We start from the raw sequence: 27,869 nt of genomic DNA, 5'->3' as shown, positions 1-27,869 counted from the left end.
CCCAACATTCCCTTTCTGATAATTTCCACTTATCCACTTGTAATATATTTTCCCATCCAGTGGTCTTCTGTTCCTTGAAACGATTTAGAGATTTGTCCCTTGTTAATCCATACGTTTAGAAGTACCTCTATTTCTCTCCTACCAACCCACTGCTCAAATCTCATTTTCACGGAAGCATTGGGAAAACTGATGTCCTATTCCAATTAAACCAAAATATGTATCTTTGAACTATCAGTACATTCTTCCTGTTCCTCTGCCTCCATTTGATTTTTTTAACCTGGTTGTTCCTTTTTATTACTTTTTTAGACAATAAAATTGTAAGTATAGGTTTGAGCCAGACTGTGATTACATACACATGCACACATATGCAACCAACAACTTATAATTAAATTTTTAATATTTATTTTACGCAGACATTATTTCCTTTTTATTCAAGTTTATACAAAATAGCTGAATGCAAGAATGTGCAAAGAAATGCCAAAACACTGAAACTTTTGTAAAATCATACTAAACCAAACATTCTACATATAAGATTTAAAAACTTTCAGGCTAGCACTATAGATGTCTGTTTAAACAAATATACAAAAGATGAAAAAGCTAAATGGTACTGTAATAAGGTAAAATTAAAACAAAAGAAAAAAACCAACAACCCACTACGCAGTGCAAGTAGGAAACTCATTCTGGGCTTTTTAACTTCTGAACTCTCTTCCTTGGTTTCAAGTTTGTCTTGGGTTTGGGTGACATCTTCTGTAATTTGGGTTTGGTGGCTCCAATCTCTAGAGTTATTATGAATAAAGACAATTTCATTATTAAAAAGGCAGTTCACAGAAATTCTGAATTTAACCAAATACTTTTTTTTTACTTACCAATACTTTACAATCCACATCAAATTCAGGATATTAATAACTCTAAAAATGGCATACCTAGCTACACAAATTATATTTGATTGGAGCACAGGAGTTACTCCATTCCTTCTTGTACCAATTGGTTTATTCGTATCCAATCACATACATACCTTTTGGTTTTCTCCATAATTATTTTAAAATTTAAGTAACACAAATGAAAAATTTGAAACTGGGCTTTACATGTCTTTGCCTAAAGACATTTTCTGAAACCATTACAAAATAAAATCGCCTAAGGGTATACACTTAAAAAAACTAAAACTGAATGCAAATATTTAGGGCATGTTACAATGCTATCCTCCTGAGAGTCACTCATGAGTGTAGAGTTCCAGCAAATGGCATCATCAATTAAAGAGGGCCAATTTCTTAATATTCCATATAATATGTCCCTCTGTCCATGTTCCCAGGAAATTATAGAAGATTTTACACAATATTTATTATACTGTACTATTTCTGCTTTCAGCATACAGAAGATTTTTGGAGACCCTCTTGATAAAAAAAATAAATCATTTTGACCCGAGTCACATCAAATTGAATATTTAATGAATTTAGACAAGGAGCTATCACTACAGAGGCCAGTAAGCTTTGCACAGGCTGCTTCTAACAGATATGGTTTTATTAAGTTTCCAATATTTCTCCACTTTATCTGCTATAATAAAGTTTTAATATTCTTAATGATTTTTGCACATTATGATGTATATTATTAAAGTATGGATACTTTTATGTAGGTTTTAATTTATATGGTATGGCTGGTGATCAAAAATATAAATATATTGAATTGAATTGGATATTTGATTAGAACAAGGAACTGGCAACCCATCAAGAGTAAATATCTAGCCAACTTTCTCTGGCTCCAGCAAAATAAATTTCCTAAAGGAACAAAAAATGTCAAGGAAAAAATGATTTTGAAGACAGAAGCAATAGTGAAGTTGCTTAGTCTGACTTACATTGTTTATATTCAAGTTTTAAGTCTTACTCCAGCAACTGATGTGGAAAATGAAGTAAACAGCTGTGCTTTCAGTTTGATTGCTCAAATGGAAGCATAGGGAACATTTGTGTATAGCCACAACAACAAATGTGTGCTTCCCATGCATCCACATAAACTACCAGCCTTGAAATTGAGGGGAAGATACACTTACAGAAAAAGTATAATCCATCCTGAAGCAATATTGAAATACTTCAGTTTAGCTCTTTATCCTTAAATGAACTTTGCATCTAATCAAGTGTCCAGTTTTCCATGTTATTAACATGAGGATAAATACAGGAAAACATACATTTTACTTGTAGTTTCTTAAATCTGATTTTAACATAATGCACTTCAATAACACTTGCATTACCTCAGTATCTAAATTACTTTAATAATCACAAAAATTCACAGGCCTTTCATGCTGCCTGTTATGAGTTTCACATGTAATTCCAGACCATAATCGGAGTTCTAAGTTAGAATTCAATTCAAATAACATCTCTGTAGTTTCCGTATAACTTGTGACTAAAGCGTTGGGCAATTAATTCTTTATATGGGTTTTGGGATGTAATAATGCCTTAATAATATATTTCCCAAGATTGACTATTAAGGTCAATGAAAATGGGGTGCATCTAGAGTAAGGGTCTCCAAACTTGGCAAGTTTAAGACTTGTGGACTTCAACTCTCAGAATTCCTGAGCTAACAGGACAGGAGGAGGAATTCTAAGGAGTTGAAGTCCACAAGTCTTAAAGCTGTCAAATCTGAAAACCCCTGATGTAGAATATAATAGATGCACTGATGGGGTGCAACTAGAGTGTGATAAATTTCTTATTACACTAGGAGAAATTTCCCTCTGTTGAAAGAAATGGGAAAGTATTTTAGAATGATAATCTTACTACACAAATATGGTGGATCTGACTGCTAAACTAACTGACTGAGTTCGGAGAAGGTGCTTTTCTTCACTGGTTGCACTCATATGTATGATCAACTCTTGAGGGTGGCTTTCAGGAGTTTCTACTTGGCCTCATGGCTGTTCAACTGTGAGATACCACAGGAATCCATTCCATCATCCTTGTTGTTCAACATTTTTATGCAACAACTCATTGAGTTCATTGGAGTCTGGGGTTAAGTGCCATCAGTATTTTAACATCCAGTCAAGTGAAACAATATAGGTGTTGAATATCCATTAGAACCTGCTGATTGCCAATAAATTGAAGATGTTCCTATGAATAAGACATTGTGAATTGACTAGGAGCAGGAATCTGATCTCAGATTCTGAATAAGATTACTCTCCCTGGAAAAGCATGTATGCAGTTTTGCTATACTAGTGCAGAACACAGTTGGTACATTCTTCAGAAATTATATAACGCTGAACCTAAAATAACTACACTGCCTGCCTAATGAGAGCCAATTTGATGTCGTGCAGAGGGTTCTCCAACCTCCAGACTGCGGAAGCAGCGGGCAATCACGTGCATCTCCACTTGCGCAAGCGCTCACACACAACCCTACCACTCAGAGAACCATCACTTCTCTTCCCCCCACATCCCCGCCAGAAAGGTTGGGGCCTGCTGGTGTAGTGGTTCAGATGCAATAAAGTTGGAGAAGGCAGTACCTTATCTTACTGAGACTTGGGGTTGGGAGAGATCAAGCCTGAAATGGCTTGGAATGAGGTGGGTCCTGCCTAGAAATTGGGCGGGATTTAGTTAACGATGGCAGTGATAGGTCCAAGCCAGGCTGGGTGCATTAGCAGCAGAAAGAAAAACACAGCAATGGTCAGCTAGGCTGGCACAGACAAAACATAAGCCAGCAGGCCTGGCAGAGATAGTGTTGTGTTTAGTGATCAGAAGGGCAGAAATGCGGAATCAGGGTAGGGGGAGCACCTACCCTGTAATTGTAAGTGCAGGTGGGCTGCCAAGCACCCAAATTTTGACTACCTGACCATTAGGAGGCGGGGGGGAATACAACAGTCATAACTTTAGGGACTGGTCTTATACCAGTCATTCAGCACTACTAACTACAAATGATTATTAAACAAATAGTTGTTAAGTAAGGACCACTTGTAATGATATTCAGTCAGGGGTCCCAAACACCTGGACCTGATAGCAGGCTGCAGCCTGTTCAGAACCAGGCCGCACGAGCGATGGGTGAGCACAGAACCATCCTGTCTTCCCCACCCAAGCCGCCAGCAGTCCGCAAAACTGGAAAGATTGGGGATTGCTGCTTTAAGTGTCAAGTACTGATACTTGAAAGAGCATATCTCCCAGTATCTAAATACTCAAATGTTAAGACCTGGATGAGCTACAGTAATATAGTAATAGTAATATTTATAGTAATATTTGCCAACCGAAAGGGAGGGGGGAAGGCGTTTGAAAGAGCAGTGCGGCATCTTGGAAATTGAAAGTGCATTCCTTACATAGTTTTTCAGAGATAGTAACTTGATGTCTGAAGTTTCTGCTGCACAAAATTCTAACTGGAGAACATGATTGATAACTCTTGGCTATGGATGTGTCTCATTGGAGAATATGAATTATGATACACCCAGAGGGTGGGGGGAAAACAGGGTTAGGGGTGTCAAGGAATTATGTGTCTCAGAGTTGGCTACACCCAGGCAGCGCCGGACATGTTAACTCCCAAAAAATCCTTTGAAGTTTTGGAAGCTTGGCTCGAGACTCATGATTTAATTGGGGTAACTGCCAGAATCCTGACAATATGGCTGCAGGTATGCAATGTCATTTGCAGGTTTGTGCTGACATTTTCTGCCTTTCAATATGAGTGATGTGGTGGACTAGAGATGGAGCTCTCGCCTCACAATCAAGAGGCTGTGAGTTCAATCCTAGGTAGAGGCAGATATTTCTCTCTGGGCACACTGAGAATATATGTGCTGAACGAAACTCTGCACTGGCGACAGGAAAGGCATCCAGCCATTAAAATACTCTGCTAACTCCATTCAGTTGCCAGGCTCCATCCTGCAAGGGATTATGGGGTCATTAAATGAAGATGAATTTGAGTTGCCATTACTGTCACAGCCTGTTTATGCCTTCTGGCCTTTAGCTGTATCTTTGTTTTGGTTGTTGTGGCCGTGTCTTAACTTGGCTGTAGTTATATTTAACTTGTTTTACTATTTTTTCTTGCTTTCTTATAGATTGTAGATTGATGCTCTGAATAATAGGTTGGCTATAAATGTTTTAAACAAATAAAAATTAAAAAATGCCAAAAATATTTGCTGTCCAAAGCAAAATAGCTTCATTTTGTGGAGCCAACTCAAAAGATCAAAGGAGGAATATAATTCAAGACAAGCTTTAACTCAAGAAAGTAGGACGCTCTGCTTCAACATTTTTAATAGCAACATTGAGGTGGGTTGGAACCGCCAATCCAAGTGTCTTCTGGGCATGAAAACTGTTGCAAGCCTTTGAAGTGATTTTTTGATGTATACCAGGTGCCACTACATTTCACAGAACTGCCTCAAAAGTGCGCCTTGATTGAGGTTTCTTTCAAAGAGAAGCAATCCTTTGATGCTTTGCACAGTCCTAACTTGGAAATGATACCATCTGCCACAGTGCCTTTTAGAGATGGGCTATAACTCACAAGCAGCGAATGTGTGAGGTCCAAACTAATTCCTGGCATTTCCTGCTAAAAGAATTGGCAAGCCTTCCTTTCAGTCGTCCTGCTGATGTGCATCTGCCGGTCATAAACTACAGTTTATGCCAAAATACTACCAAGATTTTATAGTCTATCTGCATAACTCCCCTTTCTTAAGTAACTGCACTCACTGTTGCAAGTGACTACTACTGCTACTGCTACTGCTACTGCTGCTGCTGCTGCTGCTGCTGCTGCTGCTGTTGGTAGCCTCTGGCTGCAACCTGCTGTGATGACTTGGTTGTAGGGAGTCAGCACTTCCTGACAGTGAATTGGACAAGATAGGTGAGGATAAAAATGAAAACAGAGAGGAAAATAAATGGTGGGAAAAGGGGTAGGGAGCCACCGTCAACAACTTTCATTAACTAACTGTCATCAGTTTTATATGATGAGCAATAAATATATTTCACATTTGCTACTCGCAGATAGCTGACAATCTTTCTTTTTCCATGTTACCCAACAAAATGGTTAACATTTATTGTAGAATTTAAACATCTTTGAATTTTTCTATAGCGATAAATCTGTGACAAACACTAATAAGAATGTTTGACTTACTCGGTGATGCAGGCTTTCTTTTTTTGGCATTTTTCACACTGTCAACAGCTATTTCAGCATTGTCCTCATCAGCAGTAGCTGTCCCTGATGCAGCAACTAATTTTCTTTTTGTCTATCGTCCAAATCAAAACAGAAAAAGTGCACACAGGCAAATTAAACAAATGATAACACCATATATAAAATTGCTAACCATATTTCTCAAAGTTTTCTATCCTCTGAGTAATTAACTCAAAAACCTTTTAACAGAAAAGGCATGTTATCTTAGGAATCATGCTATGATTTTTAATATTTTATACAGGTTCTGGCATGAACCTATTTTAGTCAATTCCACAACAAGAGTGTAGTTTACAGTAATCAGGTACAATTACAACAGCACATTGAGTGTGGACCTTCCATACAACAAGATTTCTTATGCATACAAAATTTGCTTCTTGCACTGCCTAAGCAGCTTCCTTTATATTGAAATTTTATTTTAAGTGATTGGAGGGATTCTTGTCTTGTACAAATTGCAGACACTTCTCTGCTAAGAAATTCAGGCTTTACACACATTTAGGTAAGAATTCAGATATTCACTATATTTCATATTTTCAGAATAATGAAATATAGTGCTAAAACAATGAGAAAAATACATATTCCAATATTATTTTTAAAAGAATACCAATTACTATATAGTGTAGAATTATAGATCATGAATTAGAAACATTCATTTATTATTTAAGATCAAAATTTAAATTATAGTCAGTGAACCCCAAAAGTTAAATTTCAAGCAGCCACCATTGACAGCCTCCTTTCCATACTGATTTTTAATAGTTTGAAAACATTCCAATTAGAAAACAACATAAATAAATAAAGTTCTGGCTCTTCCTGGGATTCATTTTTTAACGTAAAAGAGATTTCTAAAAGCTTTCAGACTTATTTGGTTAAAATGTTGTTTGTTATTCCCTTACCCTCCACAGCGAGAACTGCTTCTCAACCAGAAATGCATCAGGTTAGATCCCTTATAAATGGTGCAGAGAGGACAACATGCTTCAAAAGAAACTGGAACTGTGCATATATTTCCCCTGTTTTACTATGAATGTTAAGAAACCAAAATGTTTTTCAATGTTCTTAGCCTATCAGCATAAAAAGTACTACTAAACTTCCACTCACTTTTTTGGTAACTTTGATCAAAGTATATCCATAGTGAAAGAGCTGAAGTGGCTACAAGCTTATATAGCCGATGCGAAAAGGGGAGACTGCATTACATCTTTCCATCTTTCACGATTACCATCTAAACCCCGCTGGGCTGAACAGATTGGTTCGATAATTACATACAATAACTGCAGTGGGCAGGTAACCCTCAGCTGGCACAGGGCAGCTCCCCTGGGAGAACTTCCATATGCAAATGGCACTGATGGAGTGCATTAGGTACATCTTTCTTGCTGGTGCATAGGCCTGATTAACACCAACTCAAACTCCAAGGTTAGCATGTCAGGAGATTTGTGATGCATTAGGCAGGAATAAATAGAGACATTTTTTCTCATTCTGACCAAAATTAAGAAGGAATCTTTTCAGCATTGTATTGCTTTTATATACAGGATATAAATGCATCCTTCTTGTCCAACTGGAATAGAGCTGTGCTTTTTTAAGACTTACTGTTAAAGCAGCTATTCAGTACTCTCCACATACTAAACTAGTTTTCCAGCTTATACAGTGAAAAGCACATTCTTAATTTTGATTCAGGCCAGCTAGATATCAAGGAAAGTCAGGTATTGTTCTCTGTCAGAGGCAACACTCAAGTCTGATGCAGAGTGCACAATGAACTATGAATTACTAATTCATATTTATTTCAGTTCAAATGTTTTCTAGCTATTATCAAATGTCATCAATGGACTCATCACTAAGCATATTCCATGGCTTGAGTAGTTTACAAGCTCAATAATTGTAATTTCACTGCATGAAATTGAAGGAAACTTCTCTTTTGGCAGAAGTTAACTGAACAAATGTAACTGTTACAGCAACATCATCCAGTTCATATGAAAGTGAATTAAATTTAAGCCTAGTAGGGAATGCTCTCTCATTAATAAATCCCAGAACCAGAATCACTTAAAATGCACAATAGAGAAGATGAATAACTCCCTCTGTAACCAATTTCAATTAGCTGGGCAGCAACTCTTTCTACTATTTCTCAATTTACTAGCCATTATGATGTGGCATCATTATATGTACCCAACAGAATGCAGTTTTGAGGTTCAACTTGGAATAGATTCCTAGCTAATATTGAAATTGAAAAATGTATTGTGCAGTCCTATGCATAATCAAAAGTATGTCATTACTGGAGTTTGTTCCTTAGCAGGTATACAGCTGTACACCAGTTAATGTTCTACAGCAGCTCATTTGGTGGTGGTGGTGGGCGGGGGGAATGGTGGGAGAGAGAAGAGTAGTTCATCTTATACTGGTCTGAGAGCTAAGGAATATGGCATGCTGAGTTAAGAGCCTGAGCCTCCTTAAGCTTGTACACTCCTACCCTTTCCTTCAGATCTAGCCATTGTTTGTTTGAGAACCAACTAGCTTGAAAAATGATGGCATATATATAAAACTTTATACAAGAGCTTCTCCAAAACCAGAAGGGAAGAGACCTTTGTTCAGGTGGGAAAAAGTGTGTGTGAACAAACCAGAGAATTGTTATGCAAGTCTTTATGGGATTACAACAGATTTAAGAAGTAAATCCTTGGAATCATCAGAATAATCAAAATAATTATTTCTAATGAAATGCTACAAGGCTTATCCATCTACCTTTATAATAGCCTGCCTCATTTGAAAAGAAGCATTCCTGACACATAAAGCAGGTTTTTACCAATACAGCATCACTGTAAAGAGAGTTACATTTTATGCATTATGAACTTACTCTAAAGAATTCTACTCTATTTTTATAAATCAAGTCTCTTGTCCAATTATAAACTAAATAAATGCTTTTAGGATTTTTCTTCTACAAAGTACAATTAAACTGACACAGTAGAAATGAAAATCTCAGTACACAAAATCTATCTGGTTAAACCTTGGAATTATATTAAGACAACCATTTCTAGTTTTTTTTCATTTCACATGCTAATCAAAAATAAAGAAAGCCCAAAGCATAGAGTAATAGGAAGCAAGCTGCAAGTTCCTTGAAATATTTAAAAGGATTCATGTTTCCAGTTAGCTCCTTTATAAATCAAATTTTCAACTGAAAAACATTCTATTCATCTGGCTGCAGAGCTGCAATCCCATTAGGTGCTCCTTGCTTTGTAACACCTACAAACAGTAGTCCTCAACTTACAAACATTTTGTTCAGTGACTGTTCAAAGTTACAGCAATGCTGAACGCAGGGACTGAGAACTGGTTCCCAAAGTTACAGCAATGCTGAACGCAGGGACTGAGAACTGGTTCCCAAAGTTATGGCTGTTGCAAAGTCCCTGTGGCCACATGATCAAAATTCAGGCACTTGGCAGCCTGCCATACTTACACAGGGTGGCTTCAACTCCCCAACCTGCCTATCTCTGCTCTTTTGCCCCCTGAACTCTGCAGCCTCTGCCGCCCTAGGTGACTTTTGCCATCTTGTTCTCATTGGCCACATAAGGCTTTGTTGACCGAGTTGCTCTTGGTGGTTTTCTTACGGGACTTGGGAGGATGGAATGGCCTCATATGGTCAGCAGCTGCCTCATAGAGGGTCAGGCTGGGAGTACTTTGCCAGCAGCAAAAGCAAGAAGATAGCAGAGATCACTTTGGGTGACACAGAGCAAAAGGGCCTCAGAATGCAAGAGAGCAAGGGGGCTGTGATTGGGACTGGGCTTCACTGCAGCTCAGGGGCTTCTTGTAGTCCCAGAGCTGCAGCACATGAAGAAGCCCCTGAACTGCAGTGTGACAAGCAGCCTCAGGGTTTGGATTGGGGTAGGTCCGTGATGGCGAACCTATGGCATGCGTGCCAGAAGTGGCAAGTGGAGCCAGCTCTTCAGGCATGCGGAGCCATCACCTGTTGCTCTGCCTGGTTTCAGAGCATGCATGCGTGGCAGCCACCTGGTTTTCAGGTTTCTGGCATGCATGCGTGTGCGAAGACCAGCTGGCTGATGCACATGTGCACACTGGAACCCGGAAGAGCAACAACCGATGGCTCCACGTGACCAGACATGGAGAGGGGATCCCAGCAATCACTTCCTAGGGGAGTAAAGCTGTCGGCCAGGACGGGTGGGCCGGGCTTCTCTCCCTCCCCTCCCAAGTGGGCTTCTTGCGTGGGCCCAGCCTTCCAGCCCGCAGCATCAATGCACATCGATGGTCCAGTGTGCCTGGCCAGCTTGGATGCCGCAGAAGAGCAGCAGCAGCAAGGGGCAGGAGCAACTGGCCAGCCCCCGCAACCACACCCCCACGAACCAGCTGGGCTCTCGGCAGTGTCTCCATGTGTGAGGAGCTGTGCTCTCCTCTGGCCCTCCTGGGGCAGCTCATCTCCCCGATGACGGCTAGTCCACTTCCTCCTCCAGCATCCCGGCTGGAAGCGGCAGTGTGAGGGGCTGGAAGCGGTTCTCGCAGTGCCGCTTCTGGCCGAGATGCTGGAGGAGCCGCTATCGGGGAGGCGAGTTGCGCCAGGAGGGCTGGAGAGCACAGCTTCTCACGCATGGATACGCCACTGAGGGCCCGGCTTGCTGCTGTGGGAGACGCTGTGGGGGCCTGCCAGTTGCTCCTGCCCATCACCCTGCGGCTGCCGCCTTTATAGGGTGATGAGGCTACACAGGAACTGAGTCCGTGTGGGAAGAACAGCTATCTGGTGCCGGGATAAGAGGGGTGGGGGCAGGGGGAGGGGCTTCTGAGGCCAGCTGTGGGATTGGAATCGGCTGGATGCAGGAACCAACACCGTCCATGGCCCTGGTGCGCGGCTCGCTTACGTGAGCCAGCCTTACTGTTTGGAGGCTGAATGGAGCAGAGAAGCACTGCGGGGCCAGGCCATTCGCACCCGTGTCCAGCCAGCCAGAATTTGCTGCGCCGGGGCAGGAATGAGACACTGTCCTGTGGTGCCTGCTCCCGCTTGAGCAGGGAGGACAAGGAGGAGAACAGCAAGAGTTTGCGCTGGCTGGCCAGGCAGGGTGCAGGTCAGGCAGTGCTGGCTGGCTGGTTGGAGAGGGAGCAATCGTTAAGTGGCTGCCGCTGCTTCAGTGGGGAAGATGCGGAGAAAAACAGCTCCTGTCCCCTTCCCCTGCCACATCGCCATTAGCTTAAATGCTCCAGCTAAAGCAGGGATTGCATGCTCGCACTCTCATACAAACACACACACACACAAACACAATTTGTAAAGTCCCTTTCCTCTCTCTCTCTGCAGCAGCAGTTGCACGCTTCCGTGCCTGGCTGGAAGGGCACTCAGAAAAGCCAGTGGGGGGCACAGGGGGCCAACTCCGCACCTCCCTGCCTTGCTTCATACTCCCTCCCCACCTTGCTGCTCAGGAAGATCCTGCTGCCCGCACTGCTGCCAGAAGCTTGGCTGAAGATCGCTCTCTCTCCCATACACACACACAGTTTGGAGAGCCCCCTCCCCGTCTCACCCCATTTGCATGCAAGCTCCATGGGACAACAAGGTCTCATTAAGTAGCTAAGTAGAAAGTAAGTTTTTTGGGGGGGGGGGAGCAGGAGACCGGCAAACACTTTTCGCAACGAGAATGAACATTTCTGGTGGGTTTTTCAGTGGCCATCAAGAAGGTACCGCTATCTATTGAAAGGAGTTGCGGGCGAACAGTGGGAGGGCAGCGGCGCTGCTGAAATGAAAGGCAGAAACTGGCAGGCCATGCTCTTCCAAGCATGGGGAGTGCGGCCAATTCCTATGCCAGCAGTGGAAGAGGAGAAAGAAGAGGCGGCGCTGTTGGCTGCAGCCATAGAAGCTGAAGTGGCAGATTCGCCGTCCTGGTCCTCTCGCTTCTGCTGCCCAGGGGTTCACTGGCAGCAGAACTGCCTTATCCTTATGTGCCTGTTTCGGGAGGAAGGTCTGTCCAACACTGGGGTAACAGGCATGCCGGCTGGGAAGCGGTCGTGCTCCCTTGGCAGAGGGGGAAGGATGGGTGGGGGGGTGCTTCATTAATACTTTTGTGGTTTCTGACACGTGTATGCTCACTGGCCAACTGGTCTGCACATGTGTGTCAGAACCCGGAAGAACAAGTGGCCAGCGCACATGCACGCCCTAGAAACCAGCTACTCTTCTGGTTTCTGGCACATAGGCTTGTGCGCATGCTCCTGTTTTGGCACTCAGTGCCAAAAAAATTTGCCAACACTGGGGTAGGTCCTCACATAATCAGTGGAATTCAGTTAACAGCAATGGGGAGTGTTGGGATTGCTGTTGCTAAGCGATGAGGTCACATAATGTCATGCTTTATGAGCAGATCACCTATGACAGAAACTCAGCTCACAATTGTGGTCATAAATCAAGGACCACCTGTTCATTTGAGATAGGCATCTTCAAGTGGAGTCAATTCAGCTCTTTCATCTAGAAATGGCTATATTAGAAGGAATGCTACCTTGGCAGCCTAGTCCCAACAAACCATTCACTCTAAATCTTATGGTGGGACAGGGACTCTATAATGCATTTTTTATTATGCTGGTCTTGAATATGGCTTGGATTAAGCAATTAATGCAAAATAACTGAGCAGCCATTAGCGAAAATAGGGATTACCATCACTTTATAGCTGTACTTTGCCAATTTCCTAACTTATTTGAGGTTTCAGAGACCTCTACCATATATATCTTTAAAAAACACTACTAGTAGGGAAACTGCTTAGTGAGTTTAGTCTTTTTTCATTCCAAATAATAAATTTCATTTAATATCTGTGTTAGTATATTTACTATAAATTTCCCTCTTCATGAATAAAAACAAGTCTTGGTTTTGGACAAATTGGCCACATATTAGGAGTCAGTATGTGAGATAAAGACAGATATATGAAACTTAACTTAGGTCAGTGTTAATAAAGCCTTCCTTTTAAAAAGAATGACCTACGTTAAATGTGCAGCAGTATTTTTTTCTATCTGATGTGACCAAAGACATATTACATAAAGAAATTTTCATTGCAAAAATGCTTCATAAACTCCAAACAAAGTTACATAATTATCATTGTCCTTGAATAATATATTTAATAATTAGGGTGATCAATTAATCCTGACATCCAATACAAATGCATGGATAATATGTCTGGATACAAAATGCATAGATAACTTGATCCCTATCAAATCCTTTGAAAGCTTAGTTTGAATGCAATTGGGGATGATGACTCATTTTAAGATTTTGTTGTAATTTCTATTTTTCAGTAATGAACTGGTTACCCACATAATTAAGTACTGCATACAAATTGCACGTTTCTACATCTGCTTAAGAGAATTTTGTGGCAAATTCTTTTGCCACCCAAGTACTCATGCTGAGTGTGATTTCAAAGGCAATTTTTGATTTGGTACTCCCAAATTTTAAAATATTTGAACCAAAGAACCACCTCCAAGGTGTGTGCAACTCTCAACCACACTTGAATTAATTCTTTGGATTGCAGATAGCTATAGGAAATTTAAATAAGCCAATGGCCCATTCAAGTCTCCTACACACAATTTTTCTTTCCCTTTACTGTCTTGATTTAACCATTTATAAAACCATTCTTATTTCAGTTGAAAACAAGATACATTAAATACAGATCTGAATTAAGAAGACCTTAGGCTTTGCTGGAACATCGCCATTCAACGAAACTTCAAAATCCAGTATGCCATCATCTTTGTGACCAATGTCTTGCAGACCTTGAAGAAATATTTCTCGTAATTCCTGGTAGGGTGGTTTTTCAGTGTAGGACAGAGTCATCACTTTTTCCATATACCTGGCTATTTCATCTAAAGAAATCAATGGAAAGTCCCAATACATCAATTACATTTTCATGTAGCAATATAGTGATAAGGTATAAAATTCAGATACAACACAGTCATAGCTATTTTCTAACATGCTAAGAAACGTATTTTCTTCTTCTCTGCTCACAGAAAGTATTTTGTTTTTGGAAACAGAATCTATAAAATACATAAAATTCTGCTTGGGATAATCAGTGTAATAGCTAGATCCAGATAAATATCACAGAAGAGTCAAAAGGAGAGCTTTCCTGACAATTTCACATCTTCAAAAATAACTCTGGAGGGGATAGATTTTTCGAATAAAGAAGGGCATCTTCTCCCATATTTGTCAGGTTCTAAGCAGATCTGAGGCAGTCATTTAATCTTTGTAGATTCATTTTATTCAGGAATATTGAAGTCTCGTAGAAATATCAAATTTCATAGTATACATAACATGAACTTTGTTTACAGATGAACAGATCCCTCTTTTAATAATTTATTTCTTAAATCTTTTGACATTTGAAAATGTAATTATAAAATAAATAACCACAGTAAATCTTAAAACAGAACTAAGTTTAATAGTAGTGTGATTTTAAAAATAAATAAGATCAGCAAATAGATTTAAACAGGGAAATTTATAATAACATTGGTCAGATTCTTTTGACTATCTTTTCTGAAAAGAAAAAGATTTCCTAGCAAACTAACTTTATTCAATTTCATGAGATATAGTTTCATTTATAACTCTTTTCTGTGCAGTAAGTAAGCCTGCAAACATATAGACCACAATAGCATCAGAATGCTAGTGAAACAGATATTGTTGGCAAAATGGGTTGCTTTTCCTTTCAACTTACTCTGAAACCTCAAACAAAGTATATGATGAGGGAGGAGAGAAAAAGTCTGTTTCCAGGCTGCTCTTATATCATCCATAAATATTAGACATGTGTTTTTATTCTGCCTGTAAATTACATGTCAGGACTATGGGGGACAATTTATTCACTCCCCAAATAAGAGACACTGGAATATTTTGTTTCAAAGAATTCCTTTATCTTTTTTTTTCCTTACATGAAAGAATTACATTTGTTTGATGAAATAATTTAAGCAGGCTCTTACCTACCTGGCTTGTCTTCTTTAGTGAAACATTTCAACATGAAGTCTGAAATGTTATCTGTATACCTGGGAGGAAAAACAAGATGTCAAATTGAGTTTAACAGATCAATAGTTAAATTTTGATCTGTTAGATTTTCTTTCCTGTCAAATATGCAATACATATATGCAGTACATGCAATACACACATACACTGATAGCAAGAAGAAGAAGAAGAAGAAGAAGAAGAAGAAGAAGAAGAAGAAGAAGAAGAAGAAGAAGAAGAAGAAGAAGAAGAAGAAGAAGAAGAAGAAGAAGAAGAAGAAGAAGAAGAAGAAGAAGAAGAAGAAGAAGAAGAAGAAGAAGAAGAAGAAGAAGAAGAAGAAGAAGAAGAAAAAATAATAAAACTATCCCAGCTTTTTAAAATTACATTCCGTTATTGAATAATATGTCACAATCATGCTGTCATGGGTAAGGACTGAAAACTTTCTGACATAGAAATCTTGTTGTATTAAGTTTTTGATGGGAATGTTAAGAGAAATGGGAATCTATAACATTTATTTTTATAAATAAAACAATGATTGTGAAACTAAAATGACTTTAGCATCTGGCTTTATGAAGATTATATACAGAACATGGCAAAACAGGATAAGTAAGCTAGGACCATGGGATCATAGACCATGGGCTCTATGACAATTCACCACGGCCATCTCGCCACAAGACAACTCACTGCAGGGCAAGAGATACACTAATATAAAAGAAATGGAATAGAATCATTAAAGAAAGGATGCAAAATGAGGGACAAAATGAAATGTGAATGAATGATAAATACTAAAATAATTATTTATTTTAAATAATTAAATTGAATTGTTAAATTGTCCCACAGCAAGTTGGTCGTGATAAGCTGTCCATTTCAAAGACCATGTTCACTTTCAGCTGTCAAAGGAATACTATATAGTGTTTATTTAGGACCGATGTGGATTCAGCAGAGCTAGTAAAAATAGCACTTAATGAATAAACATTTATAATTCTGTTCATATTAGAATTCTGTTGCAAGCTGATGTTAAATAAGCTTTGTGAAGGGAGGACAACAAAAAGCATGCACCACTTAAGAATAATATAACAACATTCAGCATTAACACTTTACAGGATTTCTAGTTTCAATGTTTCTGGCTTTATCTTAGAGTGCAGATAAAACAGTTCAAAAATCAAAATGTGCAGGTGTATCTGTAATAAAATCTCTAAATTTCAACATCAGAAGTGGTATCATTTATGAAAAAAATCTGTTGTACTAATTCAACATGCACTCTTTTGTTTGTTTACCTTATTCTTCTTTCACATTAAGCATTTTTGTCCCTTCTTGTAAGATTCAGCTCTACCTTCAAACCCAAACCAAAGGCTCATTGGCTGATTTCGGGTCAATTGCTCCTTCTCAGGTCAACTAAGCTTTCTAAGTTGTTCATTATGGAGACAATGGGAAGAGACAGTGCTATGTACACCACCTTCAGTTTCAGAAAGGTGATATATAAATCCATCAATCAGTGTTCAAGTTGCAATACGGCACTGCAATATCTAACTACATAGCCGAAATAAGAATGTCATCCAACTTCCACCCAATAATTCAATTTCAATTAAACCTGTCAAGTCTGTCTCACCTGGATTTTTAAGATGAAAATATGATATTTAGTTTCATCTAAACACATCTATACCAAGCAGTTTGAGTACATCCAATAGTATTGTTAAGTATGTTACAATTACCTAATTTTCGACTCTTTGACATAATCTGGATTTTTTAGATTATCTTCCCAAGGCAGACTACCGCTAAGCCAGCAGATCATACAATAACCCAAAATTTCCAAGTCACCGCGTCTTGATGGACCTAAAAAAGAAAAAAGTGCTAAATTCATAGTGAAGATGAAAATAGTTATAAAAAGTATCATTAAAGAACAAAAGGAATAATTAACTTAATACCCCTATGTCTTTTAAAGATGATTAAGAAGTTCTCCTTTAGGAAAAGATGTCAAGTTTATTGCATTGCAATATTAGTTACAATCTATAAAGGCAGAACACTCTCTATGGGTGATTATCTCAGTTACACGGAAAAGAAGTCATTGGTTGGAGAGTTTCAGATTGCCACGACAAATTTAAGACCACAGGAAAAAGTAGTACAGTATATAAAAAGAGAAAATGTTAATTGAATGAGACATGATTGAAGCTTTGACTGAAATAGTTATTCAAATTATATAAGAGCGTAATTGTTTTTGGCCAACATTTTTTCTTCTGAAACAGCTCTCATGAATCAAACATATTCTTGAAAGGCCATCCTATATCATGAATCAGAAGCTATCATAAGAGACTATCATGGTACTCAACAATGTTGACCAACTTTTGTACAGTCTCCAACTTTCCTTTTTTATAGAACGTTGTTGAGAGGATGGTTTGTGGTCAGCCACAGAGAAACTTGGGTTAACTAGGACTTTTCAATCTGGGTTCAGGCTGGGGTTTATTCCTAAAAAATCATGAGCTACACTTGTGGATGTCTTTTTGAGAGTGAGAAGTGATGCAACCATTATAGTTCTTCTCGATCTCTTAGCAGTTTTCAAACCCAAGGTATCCTTTTGGTCTGGCTTTGGAGATTGGGAGGTATTATTTAACTGAGGTTCTCAATCTTTTTCCATGGTTGGTTCTAGTCATGTGGTGGGATGGAGAGATCAAGCCCTAAATCCCTGCAATATGCCGTGACTTAGGTCTCTCATTGCTTTTCTTTAACATTTATATGAAACCGCCGGTATAGTCATTCAATGGCATTTAGTGTGGTGTCATCAATACCTTGATGAAAACCAGTCACACATGCCCACCATGGGACAGGCAGATGAAGCTATCGCAGAGCTGGCCTGGCCCCTCAATGTTATGAAGATCTGGATGGGAAGGAACTGGCCCTAATTGCACCCTGGCAAGAGGGAATGGCTGTATTTGGGCCTACCAGAGTCTGACAATGTGTCATATTTGACTCTGGATGGGGTGGTACTCCATTGTGCACAGGGATCCTCCTAGATTTATACTTCCTACTCTAGGAGCAGGTTGCAACTGTGACCAATGGATCTTTTGCGCAGATAAATCTTATGTGCCAATTGTGCAGTTGTCTGAATTGAAAGGCCTTGCTTATGGTCACTCATGCTCTGGTACTTTCTGGAATGTGGTGAGTGCAGGAAGGCCAGGGAATGAAGAGAATGGCAGAGTCAGAATACAAGAAGGTCAAGGGATGGAGGGTGCATCAGAACATTAAAAAGAGCAATTGTCCATGGGAAACTGCAATTATCATAAGTGCAAGCCTGTTGCCAAGAGCCTAAATTGTGATTATATGACTGTGGGGGCACTACAATGGCCCAAACTTTGAGGCCCAGTTGCAAGTAGCACTTGCTCAACACTGTTGCAACTTCAAACTGTTGCTAAATGAATGCTTGAGTAAGAAAAATGAATATGCATAAAAATAAAAACCATCTTACTCGCTCCCTTGTGTGCATCAATGCTAGTAAATTCAAGAGTTCCATCATGACATCGTTTGGGGTTTTCTTTGTAATCCTTGTGATTGCCTTCTGGAGAGTATCGAAAAGCAAGGCCATAATCTACCAAGTACACCTGTGCAGGTTTCAAGCACAACCAAATCAATCCAAGAATTAAAAACAGCCAACCAGAAGATGTACTTTATTTATATAATATTGACAAGTTCTCATTATTAATGTCAGGAAATGTTATTCAAAATATAAGTATGTATTCTCTTTTTGTACCAAGATTCTTCCTAATATTAAAAGTCTATATACTTATCCTATATACTTCAATAAAAGCAAAACATTATATTATTAAGTTTAACAGGACACCCAAGCAAATTAAAATAAGCCTACCTGCAATCCAGTAACATTATTCTAATATTGATATTAAAGGAACCAAAAAGCAAAATATTATCTGCACCCCTGCCTTATTAACCAGCTCCTGAATGAACTGATGTAGAACAAATTGTCTCAGGGGTGTAGATGGTGATTCTAAATATCATATTACCAGCACAAACCTAATTCAGAATTATTTTTAATAACCAAGGCTCACTTTTCCAGTGGATGCTTTCAATTCCCACCTGAAGTCTCATGCTGCTTTTACCACCAGTCTCAATTTCATTTACATCTCACAAATTGTTATAGAAACAAGTCAGCACCAGTCCTATCCTCTCTCTTTTCCAATTCAATCTGCTGGGCTATACAAAGCTTTTTAGGGCATTGGATCAGGTTATTGAAGGGACCAAGGTCTCATGGTTTCTGCCCTCCAGTAACAGACAGAATTGGTGCTCCCTCCCTCAAACAACTGCATCTATTAAGACCCAGGCCTTCTCTGTTGCAGCCCCTGCCCTCTGAGATTTGTGTAGCTCCTACTCTGATGATCTTGTGAAAAGTTTTTTTTAAATGGCCTTTCTCCCTGGCTACCGGCTAGGGTACTTATGGACCCTGTTGGTTATGGCTTTTTGATATATGGGCTGTGGTTATCCAGTCCATGGGAGGTTTTCTTTACCATTTTCTGTTTTTAAAGTATAAGCTTCCTGGAATCATTCTGGAACTTTGTGGCTTCTAAATTAAATAAGTATGTAAATTCATTTCCTGGCTCCAAATCTGGGTAAGTGGAAATTAATATAGGTTGTAAAAAGTCTGTGCTTACAGAAAAATCTTAGACTGGGGCTGCTAAAACTCCTGGTTTAATGAGCATATCATGAGTTCTCACAAAAGAGTTACCATGTAAGAAGGGGTCATCTTTTCATCAACTTAAGATTAGCCAACTACAAAATACCCATTAACCAGGAAGCCATTTCCCCCAGAATTCTAATGTGCCTGTTCTGAGCCTATTGACACATTTTAAACAAAACACTATATTGTGTTCCCACTGGGAGTAACTGTAAGACTCAGTATCAATGTCTCTGCTTTGCACTATGCCAGCTTCCATTTTACTTTCATTAGAAAAATGTAAAAAAAGTCAAATGAATCCTTCCCAGAAATGTATTATATAAGAAATAAGCCAATAATCCTAAGAATATTTGCATTGTCAGATATACTGTAATTCTGTATCAAGCTAAGAAGATACGTCAAACATTAAGATGGGAAAAGTGTCTTTGAAGAGTGAGCTTCTGTGCTACAAATTTGTCTTGATTACAATGCAAACAGTGCCAATTTAAACAACTAAAAATTTGTCTTTAGTGTATGTAATATATGTATGTGTATATGTTACTTTATTATAAAAATTCTACTATACAACACAATCAATAATTCCCCTTGGATTTTTGAAATTATTTTCATTTTTAGTTAATTCTCATCTTCCAAAATAGTATTCTTTATTAACAATTCATACAATGGTGATAAAAACTGTGGATGTAAGACAATAACTTTGACCTCAGGTTTACAAACAAAAAACAAATCTAAAGTGATGGGGTGATCAATCTCATAATACCTCAAATAATGTGAACAAGTGAACTTGTCAACTAAAAAGATACTCATTTGGCCTTTTTAGCTGCCAGAAAAAGGGACTGGGGGAAAACAAAGCATTCTTGAAATGCCTAGATATCAACTCAGCATCCTAAAGTTGTCGGAGCATCAGGTTATTGGACAGCATGAAGGATGACTCTTGGAGACTGATCTGTCCTATTGGAGAAGTCACTTCCAGTGGGTGGGGGAAAGACCAGGGTCAAGGGGGAAATGTATGATGTGATTTAGTACCGGCTGCACCTAGCAACGCACCAACATGGTAAGTTCTAATAAACCAATTTATTTTTTCTGAGATGCGACTAGAGACTTTTGCTTTGAATTAGGGGGATTTGTTGGAGCACTGACAGAATTATTTTTCCAGATGAATCTAGGAGCAGATCTTTTACTGTCATCCCTGCTTGAATAAAAGCAATGCAATCATCTAGTTACTCCTGGACCTCTTGTCAAGGGACAAAATAAACCTCACAATGTTTCTATCAATTTACATGGAAATATGAAATTGCCATCTCAAGAAAAGTATCTAAACCTGGAAATTATTCATTTGCTAATGATGACTACTATAACTAAATGATGATAATAAATAGACAGCTAGAGATATTTCTGTAAACCATTTGATTTGAACTAATATGTTAAGAAATCAGGTTTTCAAGTAACAGAACATTTATGCTTGATGGATTCTTCGAACAAAGGAAATAAAAAATTGACAAAGCAGACAAGCAAACATAATTCACTGGTGTAGCATATAATTTTAAACTTCCACCCCCAAACAGCTATTTGAAATTCATTTTGTATTGCAAGCATTCTCTTGAATATTATTCAGGGCAGAATAGCCAATTTGATCAACTGCCAGCAAAGTGAATAAAAAATGTACAACATTAACTAGATATAAATGTCAAGCAGAAATATTAACGCTGTACACATTCATAAAGGTAAGATTTCTGCTGAGGTTCACAGCAGTTCCATTTTCTTTAAAACAATAGGTTAAACACTGAAGGAGGAAAAGATTGAAAGTTACCTGATTTGGAATGTCGTGGCCCAGGAGAAGATTCGAGGCCTTGATGTCTCCATGTACATATTCATGTTCATGAATATATTCCAAAACATTAAGCTAAAAAAGCACAGAATGTCAGAGAAAAAAAACTTCAACAAAATTGATTTCAATGAGGTCTCTACTTACATTAACATAGAAAAACATTAACTTACTATTCTCAATCCCAACTGTAACACTGTTTTGCGCGAAAACTGCTTTCCTTGTTCTTCAAATATCTTCTGAAGATCTTTCCCTAATCTGTCCATCACCATAAATCTATAACTGATTTCAAAAAATACATTTAAGAAAATTGAAAATAAACATCGTACAAAAAAAATAACATTCAATCATGAGGACTCTAGACATGAAATTTTCTTAGCAACAATTAACAATTGTGTGCCATTAACTTCTTCCAGATCTTTTTTGACTTCCCAGTCTAATTTCCAGACCTGGTATTTCTTAATGGTCTCCTATCTACATACTAAGCAGGACAGAGCATGGTTAGCTTTTATGATGACAAAGGTTCTAGATGCTAGTCCTGGGCAATGCAGTGGCATTAAAAAAAGAAAAAAGAAAGAAATGTTTAAAAACTACTAAAAATTAATAAACAACCCCCTTCCATATTTTTTACAATTTCCAGAAAGTATGCAGGAACAAATGAAATCAGAACAGGATAACAGTTCAATTGATACTAAAGGCAAATTTCTGAAGTATAACAGAGAAGAGATCAGGTATGTCTCCTGACACCTGAACGAGATGAAGAATCTGTGCTATTCTAATTAACCAAACTTCTGCACCATATTCTGGGGCACCTGAAGCATGATTTCATTTAAATACCCCCCTTAGGAAACAATAAAAACACAGTTCTGTTTTCACTCATTAAATAACTTATAAAAAAAATATCAGTAGAAAAGAAAGAGGTCTTTTCAGTTTTTTTAAACAAATCTGTAATGCCTGTCACTAAACTACAAGCCAAAGAGAAGAATTAATCTCATTAACATCCCTTTCAATTAGTACATCTCCTGTTTGATATATTCTTAATGGTTTAATTTTAATGATAGTCAAATTTTGTTACTTTTTTATTTCACATATCTAGCAAGGTATTTTCAATTATCTCTTTGGTCAGATATTGCTGTAATTTAGTTGTTAGGTAGTACTCAAAATGGACTATTGCCGGTTTACTCTGTTCTGGCCTTGGGATGAAAAGCAAGAGAACAATAGCCAATATTGAAATCCTACTATTTGGCCAGAATTCTTTAAACATATTTAATTTTATTCTGATTGAATAAAGCTAACTTGGAAAGTTTAAACATCCTATCTTATACTTCCTGAGAACTACTAAGCACATGTATTAAATTTAATAGAATATCATAAAATTATTTAAGATTCACTTAATATGGACCACAATGCAAACTTCCAAGTTATCTAAAAAAAATACACATAACGGTACCAATTCCTCAATATGTTGATCATGATAATAGAATCACATTACATTATTGTTATAACTCATCACTTCACATTATTGTTATAACTCATTTTAAGAAATATTGTAGAGTTTGGAAATTTGAAATTAAGGGAAGTTACATTATAAAAAAATCTTTTACATTCTAAAATAACAAATGGTTTATACCTTTTGCCATTCTTTTGATGCAAACCAGAACCCCAATATTTTGGTACGCCTAAATATTTTAGTTTGTGAGAAGAAATCCATTTTTTAACTGAAAAAAAAAATAGATATTCAATATACATTTGTTACCATATAAGGCTGAAAACTATTATTACTGTCTATTAAAGCTTAATACAAACAGAAGAGGATGGTTTTTTTTTTTTAAACAGGGAACCTCTCTTTCACTGAAATTAATGGCACTGAAAAGTTTAGAATTTAAACTGTAGATCAAGGGTGTCAAACTTAATTTCACTGAGGGCTACATCAGGGTTGTTTTTTACCTCAGGGGCAGGGGGGCCGGTGTGTGTGTGGCCAGTGTGGGCATGGTCAGCTTGACGTCACTCATATCGGGGGCACCTGTGGTAGCCTAAGCACTCTGCCAGCGAAAACGGACTCCTGATCTACATTTTCAGTTGTGATGGCCTCCTGCAACTTTCTGCCAGAGACAATGGAGCTTGAGAGGACCACATGCAGCCCACCGGAGCTCCATTTTCGCTGGCAAAGGCACCACAGACGGGTCCTTTGCTGTTTCCAGGGCAGCCCCCTGGGCCAGATCTAAGCACCCCACAGGCCGGCTCCGGCTCCTGGGCCTTGAGTTTGACACTCCTGCTGTAGATGGACCGCATTTTTTTAATGTTTATACATTTTATCTTCAATTCCTTTTATAGTTTTAGCAAATTAAATATAATAAATGTATACCACATGAGCAAAAACTAGCAAACATGCAAGTGTGTTTAACATATCTTTTAAATAGTTGCTTATTATTCCTTCCCCTTTTCAAGCAGCTTTTAGGGACAAGTCTTAGATCCATTTATAAAAAAATATTTCCAATAAATACTCATTCTATCTTTATATTGTTATAATTAATACTCTTAAAATAACCATTTAGAATCCTATATGAATTACAATAACTTAATACTATATATTTCCCATAGTATTCTTATATTTAATGATTACATTGTTTTATTGGAAAAAATAGATTGATTTACTTACTTAGTTCAGGTTTAGCAGCTCGCATGTAGAAACTTAACTCAGTGAAAAGTGGTCCATTGTCATGGGGCTCCTTTAAATATGATTTTATAAATAAATGCAAAGTTTTAAATTTGATTTATTTGCTTTTTTCAAGCAAAGTTTTTACTAATATATAACACATTCTTCTACTTTCCTATAAAAATTGTTCTTTTAACTATTTAACTTTTCTTCCTTGTAATTCAGTTCACTGATAATTGTTATGTAATTGGGAATGAGATAATTTTAAAATAAAGCATTTCCATATATCACAATATAAATGTTTACATAAATATGGGATCTAAAAACCTAAATAATATATAGTACAGCTAGGTAAGTATTTGAAGGATCCAAGCAAAGCAACCCATCTAAAATGGAGGCATCTGCATCCTCCAGAATGCTTATCAAAATTATTCTATGAACATTCCAGGGTTGTATGCATACTTCTGCAGGTACAGTGAATGGAAGAGACAACATGGGAAAGACTTTGAAGCAGTAATAAAAAAATCTTTATTGAGCATGAGGTGGCCTTTCTGCTTTGTTCCTGTCAATATACTTCATCAAGCACTCTCATTTTCAGTATCCAAAATAAGACATATTAACCTAGTTGTCTCATATCAGGTCAAGCTACTACCCTATCTAGTACTGTGCATTCTATTCTGCCTACCAACACCTTTCCAGGATCTTAAGAGTTCTTCCCAAATAGGGATTGAACATGGGTTCTTATACATTATGACTTGAGATATAATAGTTATAGTTATGGTACTTCCCATACCTATAGATATTTTAATCAGAACATTTCTTATTAAAAAAAGAATAATGTCCTTGCCATTAATGGAAACAAATGTATGCATCAAGCAATCTACCAGAGAACTGAATTGTTGTACATGGCTTATGCAATTTTTGCTGACCTTCTCATTTTGAAATTGGTGTCATTTTTTAACTAAATCAAAATATGATTATAACAAGACTAAACCATTAGTTTTATTTATTTTTATAAATAAATTTTATTAATTTTACAATTAAAACAAACCAACAACAGATACACAAATGAAAGAAAAAGAAAGAAAGAGAAGAGAAGAGAAAGAAAGAATAGAAAGCAATTAAAAACAATTAAAAACATTATTTTTGTTTTATAGAACTATTAGAAGAGTTTTGGTCATGAACAGTGTGTTACTTGTGATAGTCCTTTCCCAGATGACCCTGACTTAAGTGACTGTTATCATAATGCAAATAGACTTCAATGTCTACACATACTATAGTTAACTCTATTCTATAAATCTATAGCTAGTGTCAAATGTCACCATCTCCAAGAGGTATTTTTTTCAAGCTATCTATTCATGCATAAATATAATTTATCACCTTACATTTAAATTCTAAACTATATCACAAAGCAGATTCATATAAATATTTATATCAGCCACCTCCTCTACTCATGCAGCTCATATGCATCACCAGTATGAATCACTATGCATTAATACTTTTCAATATATTTAACAGTAAAAAATGTGACATATACATTATTTTACATAATTATAATTGATTAATAGCATCTATAATTCCATACTGCAGATAAAAAGTAGCAAGAAAAAGACAAATCCACCTGATGCTACAATTAAGCAATATTATTTGCAGCAACATTATAATGCACGTTATAATTTGGCTTTTTTAATCGATAGTTTTCTCCAATATCACCACATATTGAGAATGTCAAAACTAAAGGACCAGGAAATCATAGTCCTATCTATCCACTCACCCATATTGGTTAATGGGAATATAAATGGGGTAATGAAAGGCAGATGAGAGGAAAATAGGCTCAACTTTTTTGAGGCATCCTGCATGCACTATTACTAGTTATATGGAAATCACTGCATGATCCCAATTCCTACTATTAATGAACTCATGATCAGAATGATCCTTAATAGTTCATAGATTCCGTAGCACACCATGTCTGCAAATGCCTTATGTTTATCCTCCTTAAGAACTCTAATTTTCCAAATACAAAATTAGAGTACAATAATAAATTCTACTCCTTTACCACATATCTCTAAAGTAGAATAGCTCTTAATTACAATTAGTTAAAAAATAAAATATACAGTGATTGCCCTAGAGAAATACATACATACAAGCTACAAGTCAGATTTCAGATTGTTGGTCCCAACTTTACATAAATTTTATTTCCTATGCAATTTCTGAACACTTCAAAGGAAACCAGTGTAAAGCACAAGACATTCCACTATTCAACACTCAATCCAAGGAATATAATAAAATTAGAGATTTGAGCAATTTGACAATAGCATTTATTTTAATTAAAATATATTAGCAAAGCTTAAAATACATTCTAGTTTAATTTAATCTACTTAAACAATCCATATAACACTGGCTGCTTAATGATTTTCAAGAATTTTACAAACCTACAAGTGGAAAAGTTTGTCTTTTCCATTTTATTCTTCAAATGTAGACTATTTCAAAAGAAAGAAATTATTTCCAGAGTCAGTCTGGCGTCGGGCACTCAAAAAATGAATGAGTGAATAATTAAACTAAACTTACCACTTTTATAACATAGGGTGCATCACTGGTGACTGATTCAGATGAATTAACATCAGCTGTTAAAATATAAGTAGATTCTATCAACAGGATTTAAAACTATCTTAATATCTCAGCAGCAATTTTTACAAATCTAACAGAGTAATTGGATGAAAACCAAATACAAATTCAAGAGTATATTTAACAATATTGTATTGGGAAGCCTTATGCATTCTTTGCACAAATCCACCTCCATATCACAAACACTCATACAATAATATAAATTGATACGTTTTGCATGTAATATTTCAATTATGCATGTAAACAATGAATGGTACATTCCATTTTTAAAAACTGTACGAACTTGCCAAATCTAACTACCGTCAATCAAATATACTACTCTGCTTTAAGAGCAGCCAGCTGGTGCTGCCAAATGTAAATAAGTCAATTTAAATTTTCCCATTAGTGCAACATTCAGTGATTTGGGTGCGTAAATTGAAGCAACAAACCCTTTCCTAAAGAACAAGATTATGAATACCAACTCCTAATAGGAACATGGTAGTAACAACCATAACAGATATTTTAATTAACATTGAGTCCATAGCCACCTTGCCCTACAAAAAGATTTCATGTTCTTATATTTATCTGCTGGAACGGGCTAGGGAAGATAGAAGAAGAGGGGGAACCCATTCTGCCAGAAGAGTCCATTCTACTGGCAGCATCACTGGATAAAATACCAACAAAAAGTATTGTGACAAAGGCCTTCTTGTAAGGGGAGCATGAAGGCAAGAAAATCAGAATAAGCAATAGAATCAGGCACACACACCCAACTACTTTTTATTCAGTTCACCAGATGCTGCCACCAACCCCGCAGTCCCCTCATCAATCTGCTAATCAGCTGAATGGCAGAATCCCAAGAACACTATTTGGCCTGTGGACATCCTTTCCGCAGCATGATAACCATGCATTCTACAGCAACTACTTGTCAATTGATTGGCAAGCTGGCTAGTGCTGGAGAGGCTTGAGGAGTGCTACACAACAACACAGCAAGCTTTCTACGAATTGTTTAAAGGGAAAAAGATAGTCTTATTGTCCCTTTTTTTTCTAAGGTCACTGCTTTTCTACTGTTACAGGA

The 27,869-nt window shown here is 37.5% G+C and overlaps 1 protein-coding gene across 8 annotated transcripts in view; it reads right to left on the bottom strand.

Moving 5' to 3' along the window:
* Positions 1-385: 385 nt before the first annotated feature.
* Positions 386-27,869, bottom strand: part of VRK1 (VRK serine/threonine kinase 1) — a 32,400-nt gene continuing 4,916 nt past the window's right edge. For 4 of the 8 annotated variants that reach the window (XM_087922155.1, XM_087922156.1, XM_087922152.1 and 1 more), the window contains 11 exons: positions 26,759-26,814; positions 24,194-24,263; positions 23,165-23,252; positions 21,708-21,816; positions 21,520-21,612; positions 18,492-18,624; positions 16,744-16,864; positions 15,017-15,075; positions 13,739-13,911; positions 6,058-6,169; positions 5,540-5,763 (listed from right to left, as the gene is read on the bottom strand). In XM_087922155.1, the coding sequence (XP_087778281.1) occupies positions 5,633-5,763; positions 6,058-6,169; positions 13,739-13,911; positions 15,017-15,075; positions 16,744-16,864; positions 18,492-18,624; positions 21,520-21,612; positions 21,708-21,816; positions 23,165-23,252; positions 24,194-24,263; positions 26,759-26,814 (1,145 nt within the window). In that variant the 3' untranslated portion in view covers positions 5,540-5,632. Of the gene's footprint in view, positions 777-5,188; positions 5,764-6,057; positions 6,170-13,738; positions 13,912-15,016; positions 15,076-16,743; positions 16,865-18,491; positions 18,625-21,519; positions 21,613-21,707; positions 21,817-23,164; positions 23,253-24,193; positions 24,264-26,758; positions 26,815-27,869 lie in introns of those variants that run through there. The other 4 variants (XM_026716985.2, XM_087922157.1, XM_087922158.1 and 1 more) reach the window with 2 other exon arrangements.

Source organism: Pseudonaja textilis, chromosome 1, assembly GCF_049901715.1.
Source record: "Pseudonaja textilis isolate UNSWEBS1 chromosome 1, rPseTex1.2, whole genome shotgun sequence".
NCBI lineage: Eukaryota > Metazoa > Chordata > Lepidosauria > Squamata > Elapidae > Pseudonaja > Pseudonaja textilis.
This window is presented reverse-complemented; position numbering and strand designations above follow the sequence as displayed.